Source organism: Syngnathus floridae, chromosome 6 (assembly GCF_059516105.1).
Source record: "Syngnathus floridae isolate MCC-2025c chromosome 6, RoL_Sflo_1.0, whole genome shotgun sequence".
NCBI lineage: Eukaryota > Metazoa > Chordata > Actinopteri > Syngnathiformes > Syngnathidae > Syngnathus > Syngnathus floridae.
The window spans coordinates 10,515,001-10,533,275 of record NC_142418.1 but is presented as its reverse complement, the minus strand read 5'-3'; the positions used below and the strand labels follow the sequence as shown (position 1 = coordinate 10,533,275).

At 41.4% G+C, this 18,275-nt stretch overlaps 2 protein-coding genes and 1 long non-coding RNA gene across 3 annotated transcripts in view; 1 reads left to right on the top strand and 2 right to left on the bottom strand.

Moving 5' to 3' along the window:
• Positions 1 to 4,156: 4,156 nt before the first annotated feature.
• igf2b (insulin-like growth factor 2b) lies at positions 4,157 to 11,376 on the bottom strand. Its single transcript, XM_088378135.1, has 4 exons — positions 11,100 to 11,376; positions 10,338 to 10,488; positions 8,853 to 9,034; positions 4,157 to 7,653 (listed from the first exon to the last, which is right to left on the bottom strand). The coding sequence occupies exons 1-4, from the start codon at positions 11,175 to 11,177 to the stop codon at positions 7,414 to 7,416; spliced, it is 651 nt and encodes a 216-aa protein (XP_088234261.1). The 5' UTR covers positions 11,178 to 11,376; the 3' UTR covers positions 4,157 to 7,413.
• On the top strand, positions 11,131 to 16,661 carry LOC148396492 (uncharacterized). The gene is made up of 3 exons (XR_015858970.1): positions 11,131 to 12,244; positions 15,720 to 15,812; positions 16,003 to 16,661. It is a non-coding gene; the product is annotated as an uncharacterized LOC148396492 (long non-coding RNA).
• The window catches only part of th (tyrosine hydroxylase), a 6,259-nt gene continuing 1,169 nt past the window's right edge, over positions 13,186 to 18,275 (bottom strand). The window contains exons 3-13 of the mRNA XM_088378134.1: positions 18,274 to 18,275; positions 17,415 to 17,503; positions 17,245 to 17,312; positions 17,091 to 17,141; positions 16,249 to 16,394; positions 16,027 to 16,162; positions 15,450 to 15,519; positions 15,102 to 15,158; positions 14,925 to 15,020; positions 14,698 to 14,831; positions 13,186 to 13,953 (exon numbers count right to left, since the gene is read on the bottom strand). The exon at positions 18,274 to 18,275 is cut by the window's right edge and continues 173 nt beyond it. Coding sequence (XP_088234260.1) covers positions 13,794 to 13,953; positions 14,698 to 14,831; positions 14,925 to 15,020; positions 15,102 to 15,158; positions 15,450 to 15,519; positions 16,027 to 16,162; positions 16,249 to 16,394; positions 17,091 to 17,141; positions 17,245 to 17,312; positions 17,415 to 17,503; positions 18,274 to 18,275 — 1,009 coding nt within the window. The 3' untranslated portion in view covers positions 13,186 to 13,793. The remainder of the gene's footprint in view (positions 13,954 to 14,697; positions 14,832 to 14,924; positions 15,021 to 15,101; positions 15,159 to 15,449; positions 15,520 to 16,026; positions 16,163 to 16,248; positions 16,395 to 17,090; positions 17,142 to 17,244; positions 17,313 to 17,414; positions 17,504 to 18,273) is intronic.

Here is an 18,275-nt window from a genome sequence, read left to right as displayed (position 1 = left end):
AAAAGCTATGTTTTCAATGAGCCATTGGATGCTGACATCATGGAAGCCACAATTCCCTCTGCTGTCTTGTGTTTGATATCCTGAAACGAGCCTGAGAAAAATGTCTGCGTGTGCATGCGTGTGCGCGCGCATGTGCGCAGTCCAAATAGTACCCTGGTGACCTCCACATTGTGACTCTGACGTGCAACAATGATGAATGCCCTGGGAGAGTGAAGTAAGGACCCACCTGCATAATGTTAACGTTACAAAGTCAGAAACCTTAAACGTTGCAAGATGCTGACCTCCCTGTCCAATTAAGTGCAACGTTGTGCATTTAGAAGTGCCCCGCCGATCAGTTCTCTCTTAAGCAAACACCTTTTAGTCTATTGTTTTTTTTTCATTTTTATTATTCTTTTAAAGAAATCAATAAATGTCAGCCACTGTTTACCCAGCACACATTGTTATAAAATCTTGTGAGATCCTGTGAGAAAAAGAAGAGCAGGAAGCCTCTACATCACACTTAGAGTATTTTTCAGTGTTAAACTGTGACCCCTTGTTTTCCAGTGAAAGGTATCATGCGGTGACCCGGTGACCGCAGAGAAAACCACTTCCTCTACTGTTGTGATTTTATATGGCTAAACTGCTTCCCTCCACAATTCAGCCTAGCGCACATCATGTCAAATACACAAAGGCTCCGACAGTTTGATGGTGTGTTGACAGAGACACCAGAACCCTCAAAATTGCAATATTTTAAGATGCAGCATCCAAAACAGTCTATGTTTAGTATGTGAGTGGGTTGTGTGTTTCCTTCTTGTAATTTTTTCGTCTTCTTTTTTTAGGCAGTCAGACGCAGACTATAAAAGGACAAACAGTAACTTAACTAATTTGTTTTGGTCATGTTTTTCAAATCTGGAATCATTTTTCATCGTTTACTAGATTTCATGATTTATTTATTTAGATCAAGGGTTTTGAGATGCCAGGCAAGATCACTGTTTTTTTTTTTAACGTTATAATTCAATTTCTGTGAAAGGGAAGCATAAGACTTTTGGGAAAGTCTATGACTAAACCCTCAAATCTGATAAAGGTTATTTAGTTGAAAACAAATGCAAATTGATTTTATTTATAAAACAAACAAATTGTAACCCTTTTAATTTCTGGTGAAAGAAAACATGTTTTCATACAGTAGCACCTCAACACATGCATTTTATTAGAAGTAAACCAGCACTAGATAATAAGTATTAAAGAATGGACCTCGGACTTTGACATGAAATGTAACGAACATACAAAATTCATTCATAAATTGACTTGTGTAATACAGGGAGCCCCCACGCATTTAGCAATTCATTTCCCGCAAATTGTTTGTGGATTTTCTTTTTTGTGGGGAGGTGAGGTATGGGGAGTGGGGAAAACACATATGACTGTTGTTGTTGTTTTTTTGGAAATTTCTGAGGGTGGTTGGGAAAAAAAAAAAAAAGTTTCTGGCCAATGACTGTCAAGGCCAGAAAATGTGGAAACTATCCTCAACTGTTCCAAACAAAATACAATAAACATTAACGTTGTTGCGGATCTCCGGCTGCCAATGCTACGACAACATCTTTGAACTTCCCTAATCTAGCTAATGATAATGATGTGATGGTCTTGAGCTACAGACCACTCGTGGAAGGGATTAGCTGTAACATTGTTTTTTAGGCAGGGGAAGATCAAAAACAACAGAAATAGAACCTCTTGAATCTTAGTGGTGGTGCGATTCAATTTATGGGTGCTTGAGCACCCCAAAATTGGGTTAGAAACATGACCTCTTTGCTTTAAATTAATCAGGGATAAACTCCAAGACTCTCATCATGCTAGTTTACAAAATGTTGATACATATATGAGAACCAACAGTTACATAATTTGGGAAGCCTCCACACAGCGACAGGTTGATTAAGAATCGACAATTAGATCGTTTTGTGGGGCGCTGAAGAAACACAATCCCCTCTTTATCCTCTGAGCCCATGCAAGGGTTCAGACTGAGTGATATTTTTGATTTGCGGAATACGTGGCTTCTTGAAAATTAGCCAAATTCTTTTGATATCTGTGTAATAAATGAACAGAGAGGTGATTCATGCTCACATTGTGGATCCACCTGACGCAAACTGCACACAGCGACGTGGACTCTTCCAGGGGCCGCCGGTACAGTTTGTCCTGGTTATTTAGGGTGTGTGGTATGACCCCCTTTTTCCCTCTCTCTGTCCCTTTCTCTCAGTCTCATTTCCCTCTCTCCATCCCTCTTTTCAGCCCACTGCAATTAGAGAGGCAAAGTGGGATAAGAGGAATGTGTTAGCATGCTTTGTGAAGGTTGAGAGAAAGAGAGAGGGAGTACGAGACAGAGTGAGAGAGATAGAGAGAGAGAGAGAGAGAGAGAGAGAGAGGGGGGGGGGAAGATGAGAGAGAGACAGCCTATGGGAGGAAAAGAAAAGAGAGAAGGCCTGTCTTAATTGGCCTGTGTGGCCACACTGGCCTGCGATGGTCTGGGTTCGACGAACCCTGCTCCTCAATAGTTGGCCCGGCCTTACATGCATCCCGTGCATCCAGCCAACCACAACTAACTCTAGTGTGCTCTTTGGCAGTTTCCAGTGTCAGGCCTGGGAGAGTTGTGCCACCCACATCTTCACTCCACTCTGCCATTCAGGAGGCCTCTCTGTTGGGATGAATGTGGTCATTTGAGATTATTGGTTTGCACTGCTCTGTCTTTTTCGAAGTCTTCATTTATTAGAATTATGATGTGGTGGTGTTATAGTATGTACTTCAAATGAATGTTATACATGCAGAGGTGCATAGGCATTTGTTGACAATTAACCCAACATTACATAGCGTAGTTATGCCCCTCACAAATTGCATTTCTATGTTTTATCCAATCTTAAATACGTGATTCATTACTATTTTGTATTGCCGTTATGCCATTGTCCTTCGTCCCTTTTTTTTTTTCTTGAATAAAAAATTGAAGGAAATTTTGAGGGAACTTATTCAAAACATTAAATAAGCGAGCCTGGTAAATGTAACTCGATGTAAAACACTCCATATGCATGTTTTAGAAAATGTTTTTTTAGGCAATTGACGTTTTGTCAAAATAATGATCTTTTCATTAAGAGTGCCTGATGATGAAAATAGCCCACAAATGTTTCTATTGATAACCAGTAATCAGACAAAAACTTGGCTAAGTCAACAATATTCACCATGCGACGGATTCTACAAAATATCTAGCATCTATCGGTTTAAAAGCTTCCTCAACCTAAGCACTGAAATATAACATTGGCTTAATTTAAAAAAAAACTTGGGAACCAGCCAACCTGGCCCAAAGAGGTGAGGCCAGAGCAGGTGCTGGAGAGAACAGTCACCTGCATGGAGCTTGAAAATTTGCAGTGACAGTTGTATCATGCACGAGACATTGTAAAACGACATCAATCAGTGGAAAGCCGAGTTTATGTGATTTACGAAGGCCACACAGTATCACGCAGACATGAAACAGAACTGTGCAATAAAGGAACGTGGCATTTCTCATTTTCGGGCTTTAACTCTATGATGGTAAAATTAAACAACACTGACAACCCAATGTAAACGCCATGATAAAACATTCCCCAGAAACTGTTCCATTCCGGGAAGACATTTCACTGTAAATCTGCCCAGAAAAACCATGGGTGGTTGCATACATGCACATGCATATCTGCAAAAGCAGGTCATGCCATTTTCCAAATATGCAAGTGATAATTTAAGGCATGTTGGCCTCCAAACATAGCTACAGAATGGGAACTTGCTCCATTAGTAGTATGCCTCTGCAGGAGGGAGCTTACGACAGGCCACATTTAGTGTGGCACGCAGGAGAGGAAGTGCATCCAGCCATCCTGCCTTCTACTACGTGAGTGGTGATGTGCACATTTTGTCCTATCACTATGCAGAGAACAGAAGGACAGATATGGAGCCAGGCAGAGGTGGAGAAAAGGTGGGGAGGGGCAGCAAGAGAAAGCAACAGAAAATTCTTTGGAAAGCCTCAAGACACGATAAATCTTTTACACCACACAGAACTTTTGACTGCTTCTCACAGAGGTCCAAAAAAGGCCAAGAGGAACACACAATGCAGATTTTGCACAAGCAGCAAGCCATTACGTAAGGTGGACAATGCACAGAACTGTTATACATGTTGTACGTTTGATAAAATGTTTTTTTATTGATATTAAAAATCAAAGTACATGAATTGTGCATTTCGGACATTCTAGCGTGCGGAGGTTAAATCAATAAAATACACACAGGCTGAGTGAGCTAGTGACAAAGAAGAAGTTGCCATTGCTCGGCATGATATCTCTTCATATTTAGCAAAAGAAGTGGTTGTCTTTCAACATAACAACAGAGTAGCCTGTTTGAACATTGCAATAGTGAATGAATGCAGTCCCAGCATAATAATAATAATAATAAAACAATAATAATAATAATAATTGCACTGTCTGTCTCTTTGCACATCGAAAGTAGAATATAATCAGAGAAGGATATGGATGCTATCTGACAGAAAAAAAATCTAGATGTATTGTTGATGTATTCACCTCAACTTGCTTCATTTAAGTGATGCATAACCTATTTCAGGAGGAAGTGGTAAGCCACATGATTATGGAAGGGTCTAAAGAACAACTCCTTATCTTCCGCCGCACAATTATGTCATATTCAGGAACTATTACACTCTTCCCTGCAGAGCGCTTATTTCTTTACCCGAATCCTATGGCTGCATTAGCCCTTCATTAAAACATATAATGCATGCGTGAATGGAAGGTGATGCTTCATTTGTAAGATCAAGGCCATTGTCAGATTATTTAGAAGAACCATCCAGAGAGAGAGAGAGAGAGAGCGAGAGAGCGAGAGAGCGAGAGTGAGAGAGAGAGAGAAAGAGAGAAAGAGAGAGAAAGAGAGAGAAAGAGAGAGAGAGAGAGAGAGAGAGAGAGAGAGCAGCTCAATGACCATTACGCTAATCTCCAATGAGTGTAAAGGTGCACTGCGCAAGTTAAGACCCTCTCATGACATTTGATCCAACCAGCACACTATTTATGACAACATTTGCAGCACTGGCACATAAAAAGGATGATCCTTACAAGATGGCAGGACACCGTGTACAATTATGAAGACATTATTTAATTAAGGTCTTGACATTCCCCCGCCATCAATACTAAAGTGGCTTCAAAACATAGTGGGTTGAATACAACTGATGTTGAACAGTTTCGGTTAATAAAGTTACTCACTGATACTTTCCGTTTCCCTCGGAACATTGACAGGTTTCTGAAGATCCATGCAGATCATTTTTAATAAGAGTATGTGACTATTTTTGTGACATAACATGCCAACAAAATTCAGACTACATGATGCTGTTAAAATATTAATTTAAGTAACTATGGCAAATGAAATGGGGAATAAAAGACATTATTTTTGGTACAAAGCATCTAGAAAAAAAGCCTTACAGCTCCAATTGGAAAACAGAGATCATACAAAATAAATCCGTCAGTTGAGCATCAGTGCTGCGCATATTATTTGGACCAATTTTCAAATATATTTTATAACAAAATAAATAATGCCTTTATACAGTGCCCTTATTTGTATTCCAACAAACAAACAAAAAAAGCTTGACGGCTCATTACGCAAGATACAGCTCAGACTATAGGAAATAACACAACGTCCCTGGAAACTAATTATATATCTACATATATATATATCTCTATGTATATATATCTATATATATAGAGAGAGAGATATATATATAGATAGATATAGATATATAGATATATATATATACATATATATATCTACATATATATATGTAGATATATATACATAGATACATATATACATGTATATATATAAAATTATATATGTATAGAGAGATATATTCAAGTATTTGTTTTCGGGCAAACGCATGTGAATACTACTGATATACAATAAGAAATAAATGTTAGTTGACATTATTGCTGTTTTTTCCCTTTGAATCAAAATGTCTGTGCCTTTTTGTTTTACAACGGTAAAGTAACATCATAAAATAACCATGAAGATGCCTAACATGGAAAAACAGAAATGTCATGGTACCAGAAACAGACAGGGGTTTCCTTTTTTCGTTGAAATGTTGATATGAAAAGAAAACAAGAAAACAATAAAATCAAACTAAAATAAAATCTTCAATTATCCCACTTGTCCGTGCCATGACACTTCCTGTCGGAGCAGTCCGCAAAGCCACGGTAAACAGGAAGTACTGTCCCAGGACTTTTGTCCTGTCCCAATCCAGGCAGTCCACAGTGTCCCATATTAAGTTCCCTGCGTCCATCTGCCTCCGGGTCGGAAGACAGGAGGGACAGGGCCAGGGTCTTTTGTCCCCCTTCCCGTGTATGCCAGCAAACTTGTGTTGAGCAGCCACCAGCACTTCCTTTGAGCCTTGATGCCCTCTTCGCCCCCATAGTTTCTCAGTGACACTTCCCCCTTGACTTTGCCACTGCCAGGAGCTCCCCCATCTTTCTCTCTTTTGTTTCAGTCACACTTTCCTTAAAACGGAAAGTAATAATATATTCAACAAAAAAAACAAACGTGCTTTTTAACCTCTTCTTTGAGTCCTTTCCCAAAGCTAGCACCATGGCATTTTTTAAGCTACACGTTCATTGTTCATAAAAAAATAGTGCCATATATTTTTCTTTAGTTTGACGTAATCCGTGGCAATGTGCAATTTTGCAGACTCTTTTCTGCTTTTTGTTTGTGATCAAAAGGTGCTGGAACAGGAATCTAATTTTATAAAATAATTCCTTACAGTGTGGAAGTCCCTTTAAAGGTAGCGGTGCAAACTAAAAAATAAAATTTAAAAAAAAAAAAAAAAAAACTAACAGATTTTCTTCTTTTTTGCTTCAGGAAAAAAAAAATGTATGTGGAATGGATTCTGTCATGCAAGCTTCTCCTCACGTTGAGTCGTCTTCCACAAGGACAAAAAAAAAAAAAAAAATCATTCCGTTGGGTGTCCTCTTGACACTTGCAAAACACATCTCCTTGCTCTCTTCCATTAACTGTTTTGCTTACGGGTCCACCTGAATGGCATTCAGCCGAATTGTTAACTTTTTGTTCATCACTTGTGTTTGTGCCTTTTGTGTCAGTGACTGAAAGAGCTAGCGAAAAAAAGTTCAGACAGGAAGAATGTGAAGACATGTTTGTGTTCCGGAGGACGGCGGTAGGGTTTGAGGGGTATTAGAAAGAGGGCAGAGGGTCAAGAAGTGGTGGATGAGAATGGGCTGGGGGTGAGGGTGGGGGCGTAGGGGCGTGGGGCTCGGACAGGGCAGGGGAGGTCAAAGAGGACTGCCACAGAAATGACGTCAGAGACAAAGCTATAATCCCCTAGGCTTTTTTGTCCTTGCAAACACTTGTCTGTGCAAAGGGCTGGCAACGGGCTCATTTGTGGTTGACATAGTTGTTCGTGGTGAGCAAGACAGGCGGTAGTTTGCTGGGCAGGCTGATCAGGGGCCTGTGGAAGCTTGCTTCCTCCTGGGCTTTCATCTTCTCCGCCTGCCTTCGGAACTTTTTGGCTCTTAGGATGGCGGGGACACCCCTCCGGAGTCGCTGGGCCGCCTTCCTCTGCCACTGCTCGTATTTGGAATACTTCACGGGCACATGCTGCTTCCTCGGGGCTTCCTTTTGCGGCATGCCGGCAAAATAAAGGGAAAAAAACAGATGAAAAGGGGAGAAGATGGAGTCAGTTCATTACAGCTGATATGCTTATTTTGCGGCTGATCAAATGTGATTCTCAAAGCGGCAAGTCATAATAGCCTTGGCCGGCTTCCAAACAGTACTTGTTTTGGTTTCCTCAACTAAGAGAAGCCGTCAACAAGTGCTTAGTTCTGCCTCTTTAACAAGCGGCGAAAAAGGATGGGCTCCCGTCTCGTCTACATATGAGGGGCACGCAAACGCTCACCAAACAACCTTCTGAATGGCTAAACTGCTGCATACTGAATGACCATATAAACATTGCAAATTTAACAATGCTAGGTGTTTCACTGAGTACCACTGAATGAGAAACAAGTAGGAATGGTAGCAGGGGGCCTGGAATTTATGCGCCAGTAGCCAGTGATCCATGTGAATGGCTTGTTTTGGTCCTGCCACTTGAAGAGTGTTTATCCCCCTTCATTCACTTGAGGCTCGCTCAATAGCTTAAGAACAGCTGGCCCTCAGAGCAGGCTGTACCCATCAACTCTCCCTGCCCGGACAAACTAGGGACATGTCCAAACTAATTCCCCACCGGCGTTCCCCCCCCCCCCCACCCCCCCACCCCCCTCTGGACTAGAGGTCTGCTTACTTTTCTCCTATGGATTTACGATTGCACCGTTCATTCAACTGCTTGTCACTGACACGTGAACATGACCAAGCATAAAGGGATTTTGCAGGGGATTGTAAAAGGTCGGGAGCACAGCCATTACTGTGTCTTCTTGTGGCCTCGGTGAAGCACTTAGACAATTTGCTGCACGTGTGAGGGAGACTCTGAGGGCTCTGTCAGCTTTTTTTCTTTTTTTTAAATCCAAACGCATGCCACATTCCGGTGCAATCGCAGTTGCACGAGTAATGAGCGAATAATCTTACAGAACACATTGTTTTCGTCACGGACCAGCAGTCAGTGTGTGAGCTTTTCCTTTCTTGAGCACAATGTGCTACCACTGGCTGGACGATTTCCACGACGGTCAGCACTTTACATTATCATTAGATCATCTAACAAGACGGTCTGTACAGCGTGTCAAGGATATAGGGGTGAGGCAGAGGTGAACAGAGGACAACATGATGGGAGGAGTAGGATTTCACTGGTTCCCAGACTGTTGTGTTGTTGTTGCTGTGATGCACACCTGCTTTAATGGAGGCATCACCGGTACGACCTGTAGAGAGGTGGCCGACACATCTCTTTCTGACTTGGCGGGTTTGGCACAGTACTGCTCCAGAAGGTTGAGGTCACAGCTACGGAAACAACACTCCTCCACTATCCCACGATTCTGGGTGCGCCTGGCGTTCCCCCTGCTGGTGGGCCTACCTGCGGAGAGACGCAAAACAGAATGTAAGGCAAAGAAGGCCTGGAGCAAGGAACACACACTCTCTTCAGAAATGGATCTAGGTTGTTTTTGCAGGATTACAATCGTCGCGCAGCAAAGAGGATAACAGGAAATCTATGACCAACTGCAACAAATCTTTTTGTTTGGAGAAGATAATCTGACGAGGGCTATCTGGAAGTCCCTTAATGAGCAAATGCGCATGTAAACAGCATGTAGTGGGCCAGACGAGCCAGCCCGTCCCTTAGGTGAGCAAATACATAAAATGGAAACTCCTCTGCGACCTTGTCCTTTGTCAAGTCAGCAGAGATAACAAGAATGAGGAGGGGCAGAGAGGTAGAGAAAACAGCCCGGGGGAATCGGCGCAGGAGTGTGTGAGCCTTGAAAAACAGGAGGTGAATGCAAATCAAAAGAGGAACAGAGTAATGACGGGAAAGAAAAGCACGAGAGAAGAAGAAGGGGCTGAGTGTTTCAATGTTCCACAGGGGAATGCCGTCAACGATCAATAAAGGGCTCATTTGAAGACCCGCGCCCCACACAATGTTGGAGAAATCTCACGAGACACAAGAGAGATTTGATTGCAGGAAGGAAAAGGGGAAAAAGAAACTAGGGAGGAGAAATCATCCAAATTAGATAATGGTCCGTGAAAAAGCCATGTTCGGAGATATTTCCTATGTGTGTCAAAAGTGAGATTTTTTTTGTGAGTGTGTATGTTTGTGCATACCAATATCTAAGCATGTGTGTCGCAGCTTATCCACTCAGGGATTAAAAATCCACCACAATGCAAACAATGCTTTACATGTCTTGCCATCATTATGCCACACAAGTTAATGATCTGGCATATATTTAAAAAAAAAAAAAATAGCACACACTCACACAAACATCCTTGGACCACGGTGGTCTATGTGGTCTGTGCACACTAGGGTGGTGGTGACTGGTATGCCTCTTGGGGTGCTATTACTTTACTGGTAAACAAGCAACTCATTGTGTTGTATGCGGCTTCACGGCTCGCCGGCCTTTCATATGCAATGAGCGGTACAGTGCGGTGCGCAGGCCTGTGGTGCGCATCGGGACTAACACTCGAGACACAGCTGTCTTCTTCGCTTCTCTTGTGTGCGTGTGTGTTTGAATGTTTGACGCCCAGACGGAGCAAATAGGCAAATAGTATCAGCTATGCAAACAAATCTTTTTTTCTTTTCGTTTTTTTTAGCGGGGGCACGCGCACAGGCACGCAAATGATTTAAGGCCACACAATTGCGCAGTACCGTTAAGCGCGCACAAACGTACTGAAATAGAAGCCTCTGTCTTCGCAGACGAACTGAAGCGCGTCCACCAGCTCTCCCCCACACAGGGTCTCTGCCGAGGTCATCTCCACCGCATAGAGGGTGAGTGCCAGTGCAAAGAGCAAGGAACGGCTGGATGAGGACATCTTCTTGACCTGCAAGCACACACATACACGCAAGGTGAACTTACACCCAAATTCAAAACGACACATTAATTCTGCAGTTGTTCCTAATTTCTTAATTTAAAAACAAAATCACTCCGCTTTCTGCGCGCTTTTAAATGCCACGGTCCCAACTCGGCACCGAGGAGGGAGAAGATCTAATTGTGGAGGAAAATTGCAAGACAAGTGCCGTTTTACCTCTTGCGCAACATGCCAGACTTCGCAAGAGCGGCTGTTCGATAGTTAACTATCAGAAAAGCTAGACTCAGCATTTGTTGTCCCCCTTGCGCACCCTTTATTGAGCAAACTGACCCTCGCCTACCGCCCCCTATCTGCCGGCAAATAAGACCAGCTGTTTGCTCCAAGTCCTGCACCAGCCGGCACACCAAATTACCTGCAAATTTTAATCCTTCTGGTTTGTCTTTTGCATGAAATGCCAGTAATGCTAATTCACTCATGGCATGATTGCACTTTGAACTTTTGCATTAAGTCGGGCATTTATATTTTAGATTTTCTCATTGCATTCATTTATTTTATTCAATGACCCACGTGCAAACAGTCATTAAAATATGCATGTGTAAGAGTTACTGTTAATTATTGCTAACCTTTCGTCTGCTCTCCTCCGTTGTCCTGCAGGTGTGGCAAAATGATTTGTGTCCGGGTGTCGATCGCAGGGTCTCCATGACAGTCGGCAGTAGTCACCCAAAAAAACAAAACAAAACAAAAAAACAAAAAAAGAAAGAAAGGAATGAAAAGGTTGGTCTGACGTGGTCGGGTGCTTGCAGGTGAGTTAGTTTCCCCGGTTGGTTAGTTTGATGATGTGTGAGAGGCTGTCCCAGAGACCGAGGCGACAGACCAAACTTCTGAGGGAGAAGTATTATATACCAAAACACGCCCACTTTACACCCCACACTCCACCCCTCGCTCCTCCCCTCCTCCTCACGGCACGGTTAAAAAAACATGGAGACGTCTTTCACAAAAATGCTCTAGAAGAGAAGCATAAGGAAAAATAAAGCCCTATTGAAGGAAGATCAGAACCTATGATCATGACCTACAGCGTTTACGCACCAGGTCAAACTATCTCCACGGGACTCTTCACATCACCTAGTCAACGCACATTCTCCACATTGCTCAAACTGCGTTGAATCAGTGCGTCTGCTTGATGAGGTCAACTTTCGTTGACTGACCAAGGGGTGTCAGTGAGCGGTGATACCCTACCAAGAGGAGAGTGATGCAGCAGTGCCTCTCAGTGACCCAAAAGTCAGGGTGAGCGAGCACGAGAGCAAAACGCGCACACCGCCCTCATGTGAGGAAGGACGGGAGGTAATAAAAACCAATTAATGAACTGAAATGACGTCACGCACAGTGATGAACAGCACAAGCGTACCTAACATAGCAGGTGAGGATGGAGGCATGATGTCATCCTTACGCTGTCATCTCCATCGAAACCACCTCCCATCTCGTTTGTCAACGATTCCCTCTGGAATTCTCAATTCTGACGTCATGATTCGTGATGGAACGAACAGGAGCACCTTGCATGACACACTGTACAAACACATCATTCTTATGGCTATTTAGTTATGCTTAAAAGTGCCACTTTCTCTGCTTCGGCTTTTTTTTTTCACTGGGACTCACGAATGACAGTAGGATGGTTCAACAACGTGCCGCTTCTGTCTTGCAGGATTTAAAATACTGGTTAGCAGCACCCTCCTGTGGCAAAACACTACAATGCAATCACCTTGCCAAGAAGGTAATAAACCACCGCATTTTTTTCCTGAATAAAAACAATCGAGAAGTAGAGACAAAAAGAAGATAATACTTATTCATTTATTGATTTACAGATGAGCAGCACAGTGTTTCAAAGTTTAGCAAATCGGCCCAATTATGCAAATATGCAAGCTTTTATTGTTCAAACTAAACCCACAAACAATTAGTTGATAAATTATTATTATTATTATGTGGAATATATTATTATATTCAGTAATATTTGTGAATTAAGGTCCAGCAACAGGTGGGATTTTTTTTTACTGAAATGTCAGAGTTATAAATTGCAATGCATGGTAAAGCTTTTATCGGTCAAACTAAACCCACAAATAATGAAAATATCTCAAAAACAGAAGTACAGTGGTGCACTGCATTTCACTGAGAGCTCTTTTGATTTTGTCCTCTCATCTAACTGAATAAAGTAACCCAGATACCACACACCTTTATGATATGTCATGCTTGACACCACTGCAAGCTGCAACCAAAATAGTAAGGATACTGTTACATTCACGCAGCCAATTCTTGCTAAAACATAATCACATGAAGGTAGGGTGATCTAATGTCATGTGAAAAACCTTTAATGAGGCAGACGGCACACTGGTTAGTAACTGGGGTGCCTCTCCGTCGAGAGGGCTCAGGTTCAAATCTCGGCTTAAGGTTGTGTGTGGAATTTACTTGTTCTCCATGTGCTTGTTTAGGATTTCTTCAGGCACTCCGGCTCCCTTCAGCTTTCCAAAAACATGTATGTTAGATGAATGGGATTAATTGTTTTTATGGGCTTTGTGATTGGATGGAAACAACATCGGATGTGGCTTACATGTGACCAAAGACGAGCAGAATAGAAAATTAATAGTTGGAGATGAAAATAATGATGGGATGTAAATATGGGGTATTTTAGTAATTTAGCTATTCAGTAAAGCAATGATCAACAGCTCATCATGTGGTTTTATTTTCTTAATCATGCATTGACACTCAACACATAAATGGAAAAAATACATTGACTATCTTAAATAAAAATACATTGACTATCTTAAATAAAAATATCCGAAATACTTAATTCACATAGCATTTGTCATACAGCAGACACAGGTGATACAATATGATTTGATTTTCTATAGCATCAACTTTCCCTAGTAGATGCTGAATGTATATGTTGCTGATTGTAAAATAATCAAACCATACTCTTTTCTTATATACGTACATCTTTGATTTTGATTTACATTACATTTTAGTTTCAACACGACACTTTTTTCCTTAACAGACTGTATGGCCATAGCTGCCTCTACACCACAAGAGGCACTGAACATCTTTGGAAACATCATCTTAAGTGTTGACATTGAGGTTGAAATGGTTGCAGTCTTTTTTTTTTTTTTTCGGCCAGCTTCTAGAAGATCAGATTTTCATTCTAAACTCCATCAGAGTGGAGGCACCAAACACACAAGGTTTGTCACACTTTGGGTGTTGCAGAGCACAGCAGAGAGCAAGCAAACAACAGCAAGGTGGGGTGGGAAGACAAGAAGGTCAAGGGTCCATTTTCAGGACAAAACACCAAGGGCATCCGTCAGCATCTTCAATTCATCCTTCACTCCTTCCAAGCTTCCTTGGATCTTCAAGGGGTTGTCAAGGACTTCAATGCTGCTGGTGTAGGGATCAAACTTCACTGAGAAGGGACGGTGGATTCCAGCAACAAATGCCCTGGTTAAAGTTTCACACAAAGAGAGCCAAGAAAATAAAGGTTAAGGAGCACTTCAGGTCTCATGGCACAGTGGAGCATGTCTGGCTTACGATCAAGAGTTTTCTACCTTTGAATCTTGGCTTGGATTTTTCACAATCTACTTGTCATGCATGCGTTTTGTCTGTGTACAGGTATGTTTATTAATGGTTCACAGGTGTAAATGTGAACAAAGACTTTCCTGTGGTCAGCTGGCAGAGGCTCCAGCTCACCTGTGGCAGTATAAGCGGTAAAAAATGCCTTGGTGCAGCACCAATGTTTCACTTGGCCTTAGCGCACACTATGCGTGCGTACAGAAACCAAAATGTCCGCATGAGAAATATTCTCCTATGTAATGATATTCATCGTACTTTTGCTCGTATCGATTCTATTTTCATAAACATTCCCTTGCTGCTATTTTCATATGGAGTGTGACTAAATCCTGTCAAAACACTCACCAAAGCTATTTGTTTTGCAAGGCAGCATTTGATGTGTATGCCAAATAAAACGGCAGTATTTTGCTATGGTAAGAGGGCCTACATTAGTAACAGCTGTCTTCTGGCTGACCTACAAAAGTTTGTGGCCTCCAGGGATGGATGGCTGTTCTCTGACCTTGTCCTTGCATAACCTTCCTGTCATCCTTCTGTTTGTTGTTTATTTTTCTCATGTTCTTTCTCACTTTCAATATGTTTTTGCCAAGGGTTTGCATCCAGGTGACAGCGCTCTACCTGAATTTTTCCTTTGCGTCAGAGAAACTCTCCGAAATGAAGTAGACGGGCTGGTAGGTCTGGTCTTGGTAGGGCTGCACTGCTGCAGCTTCTGGATCAAACGCTCTCGTTTCTGGTTCATCCGAGAGAGAGTGCTGCATGGAGAGGGAATGAATACAAGGTGGAGTTGGCTGCTGCATCTTCTGAAATTATGAGAAGATTAAAACAAAAATGAGGGTGGAACCTACCACAAGTTCTCCGTATGAAGAAAGCAGTCCGGCGCCATAAGCCCTCACTTCACCATTTTGTTTGCATAGGCCGTACTCCACAGTGAACCAGTACAGCTGGAAGAAGAACCATGCAAATCAAGTGTTGAATGAGGACGTCAGTAGCTACAGTATTTGAGTTTACACTGTTGGTCTTACTGTGGATAGTTTTTCAATGTCTTCATCCGAAGCACCCAGTGATGCCAGGCCAAGATTCTGCAGAAAATAATCCAATTATGTTTTGATACGGAGAGGCACACACTGGCTCATCACAACAATATTACTATTTGTGCTCTCTAATGTGTTCAATTTGTTTTTAAATCTGCATTTTCAATGCTGACTGACACAAGTTTATTGTTTATTTTATTGCTAAATGAAGTAAACACAGAATAGAATCTGCTGGCAGTGTGATACAGTGCATTCAACCACAGCAACAATAAAACAATTGTAAAACTGAACCTATAAATTATAGTGTCGGTAGTCAAGAATCAACTTGAGTTGGATTACCTGGGAAAACTGTGCGAATGTGCGGTCTGCCAGCATGGGGACGTGGCCTAAAAGTTCGTGGACGCAGTCGCTGGATGGAAAGAGAAACAGACAAAAAATGTGCTCCTGTGGACCTACAGCTCATGCCTAATCTACTGCATGTGTTTTTTCTTATCAAAGCAAATAGGGCAGGTGGGAGATCATTGAGAAACTTCTACATTGTGTATTGAAATGTGCTTTTGAAAAAAATCACCGACCTACACAAAAGTAATGGTCACACTTTTGTTGCAGAATTCTTTGAGGCACTTCTTGCAATCCAACAATTTGAGACCTGTGCACCTCAGGTCACGCAATTTCGCTAACACTATTTTCAAGACCAGTTTTGTGAGTTTATTTTAAGTAATTCGACTGGCCACAATTCAAAACCAATGTTTGATTTTCATTGGTTAATTGTCTTCACTATGTAATAATAGTATTTTTGTTAATGTGTTTCTTTTTCTCATCAAGTGTGTACATTGATTGAAATGGGGAAAGGAGGATTACTCAGTTTGTGCCCTCAATCATTCTTTTTCAGTTGGCGTTACTCTGGTATACCCACGGCTCTGGGGAATGCATAGGAGACGAGCCATGTCGGATGTACTGGGTGCACTGAAACACCCGGAACGCCAGACTTGCCAGGAAATCTCTTGCCGAAAGGAGACCTGCCACTGGACGCAGCAGAAAGCCAGTGCGCTCTGTGTGTTTTAGGAGATGAAAAAGTGTTCTCATCACATATGTATCACATCTGCAACGAGTCTTTAAACAAACTGCTGCTCCATACCTTTAAGGAAGCGGGACACATCTTCCAGCTGGGGAATGTTGTTTGGACTATAGCCACAATGCCTTTCCAGGAGACGGAAGGCCTCAAGGTACTCACTACAGGCATGCGTGCTGTACAAGTCCCTCAGAGTCGAGTAGACTTCCCTCCTGGCAAGAGATGAAGAATTGTGTGATTTCTTCATACCAAAACACAGTCTGACTATTGTTATTTATTTTCAGTCAATATGCAAAGTCTCATTCCTTTTTTGGTGTGAAAATTCCATTCGTTTCTATTGCCACGTCAAACCCATTTAAGTATGCATGAGGACAAAAGTAAGGAAAAGTGACAGTGACAGAGATGGCCACAACATGGCTTGTTCTCAGGCTAATTTTGTGAAAAACTATTATCCATTTTAATAAAGCAATAACATATTGTGGGTAGATTGTGTTTTTAATAAATGAATTCAGCTTCTCGACCTGACCACATCAATCAAAAATAAAGTCAAACCTTGGCGTGATTTTGAATATTGTCTAGGAACCCACATCAAGTTCAAACATTATAGCTAGAGTATTTCTTCACGTTGGATGAACTTGGCATGAACTGAGCTGAAAATGAACTCCATGTCGGAAGAATCTGCTCAAATTACAGGCTGCCTACTCTAATGGACTGCTTTGATACTGTGGTTCATGTGTAAATAATTGAACAAAATAGCCATGAAAGTCACATCACACAATCCTCAGTGACACTCACGAGTGGAGACAACAAAACAACACAACCAAACTTTATGGCTGAACCTCTTGTGAGATTCGTGCATATTCTTGTTAACGGGAGAAATTGAAATAGAAATATACAGCAACCCTCACCAAGTAGCAATTTCCTCATCTGTATATTCCACCCTGGGAATCGTCGCTCCGCTGTGGACAGACAAATGTGTACTTGTATCAGGTTGTTATGTTCATGTATCTTGTAAGGTTGCTTGCACAGTAGCCACTCAGCTGCTTAAAATACGTCTCTTACTGTCTGTATCCAAAGGCAATGTCTCCAATCATTTTCCTCCTCTGTCTGTAGACGGGGTCTGTGAAGCCCTATTCAAATCAAATTAATCAGAAACACTGATCCAATTTTCTTGGCCAATGCCATTAAGAACAATTGTTTCCCTGTATGTGTCATGCAAGGTCTTGACTTACGGGATGATCATGATCCAAGTCTGGATCAAATTTGGTGATCAGATGGTGACATTTATCCAAATCTGCTATTTTCTTTGGAAACCAGTGAACTGGGAAAAAAAGGTCAGATTCAGATATTATGTGAACAAGTGAATAAAAGCAAAGTATTTTTATTTTTGGAAATAAAATATTCGTGATAGTACAACTGTTAAAATTCTTGGCCCACCACGAAATTTGTTGTTTTAGAAATGCTAAATTGACCATATTTTGGATCACTTCAAAGTCTAAATTTGAGTGACAAAAATTCGACAAAAGGCTATGTAGTTGGTCTTTCTGATTCAAAGAACCTTCAAAGTAGATAACCAGAATGTAATACTAATACTAATACTAATACTACTACTACTAATAATAATAATAATAATTGTTTAGCAAAAAGATTCTGTGATACAAGAGAGCTGCAATGTAAGTGGTAAAACCTCTTATTTGCTCACTCACATTGCCTACATCATTAGGAGTTTTTCTAAAAGAAACAAAACAAAAATCCTAGTAATGCCTATATATAAAAGCTCTTTTATGCAGCATTAGATTTGTGCGCACAAGATAAAATATATATTGAATTATAATCTCACAGATACAGCTCTGGAAGACATCAAGAGACCACAGCAAGATAAATTCAAAATTTAGGATAAATTCAAAATTTAGGATAGCATATCCTCGTGCTCATCACGAGGCGTTTACAGAAAATGACAAATTACTCCAGTTACTTTGCATCCAAACAAAGATTTGTATGTTTGTACAGTACAGATGATTTTGCCGTGGTCCCTTTGCTTTTTCAAGAGGTAAAAAATGTGTGTTGAATACAGGAATTGGAAAGCCTTACAT

What these genes read in the sequence shown, in the direction of transcription:
- igf2b (XM_088378135.1), bottom strand. Translation starts at nt 11,177, where the DNA reads ATGGAGACCCTGCGATCGACACCCGGACACAAATCATTTTGCCACACC. An exon ending in CGGAGGAGAGCAGACGAAAG is followed by an intron (nt 10,489 to 11,099) that starts GTTAGCAATAAT and finishes GTGTGCTTGCAG; the next exon opens with GTCAAGAAGATGTCCTCATC. An exon ending in AGACAGAGGCTTCTATTTCA is followed by an intron (nt 9,035 to 10,337) that starts GTACGTTTGTGC and finishes GTCTCTCCGCAG; the next exon opens with GTAGGCCCACCAGCAGGGGG.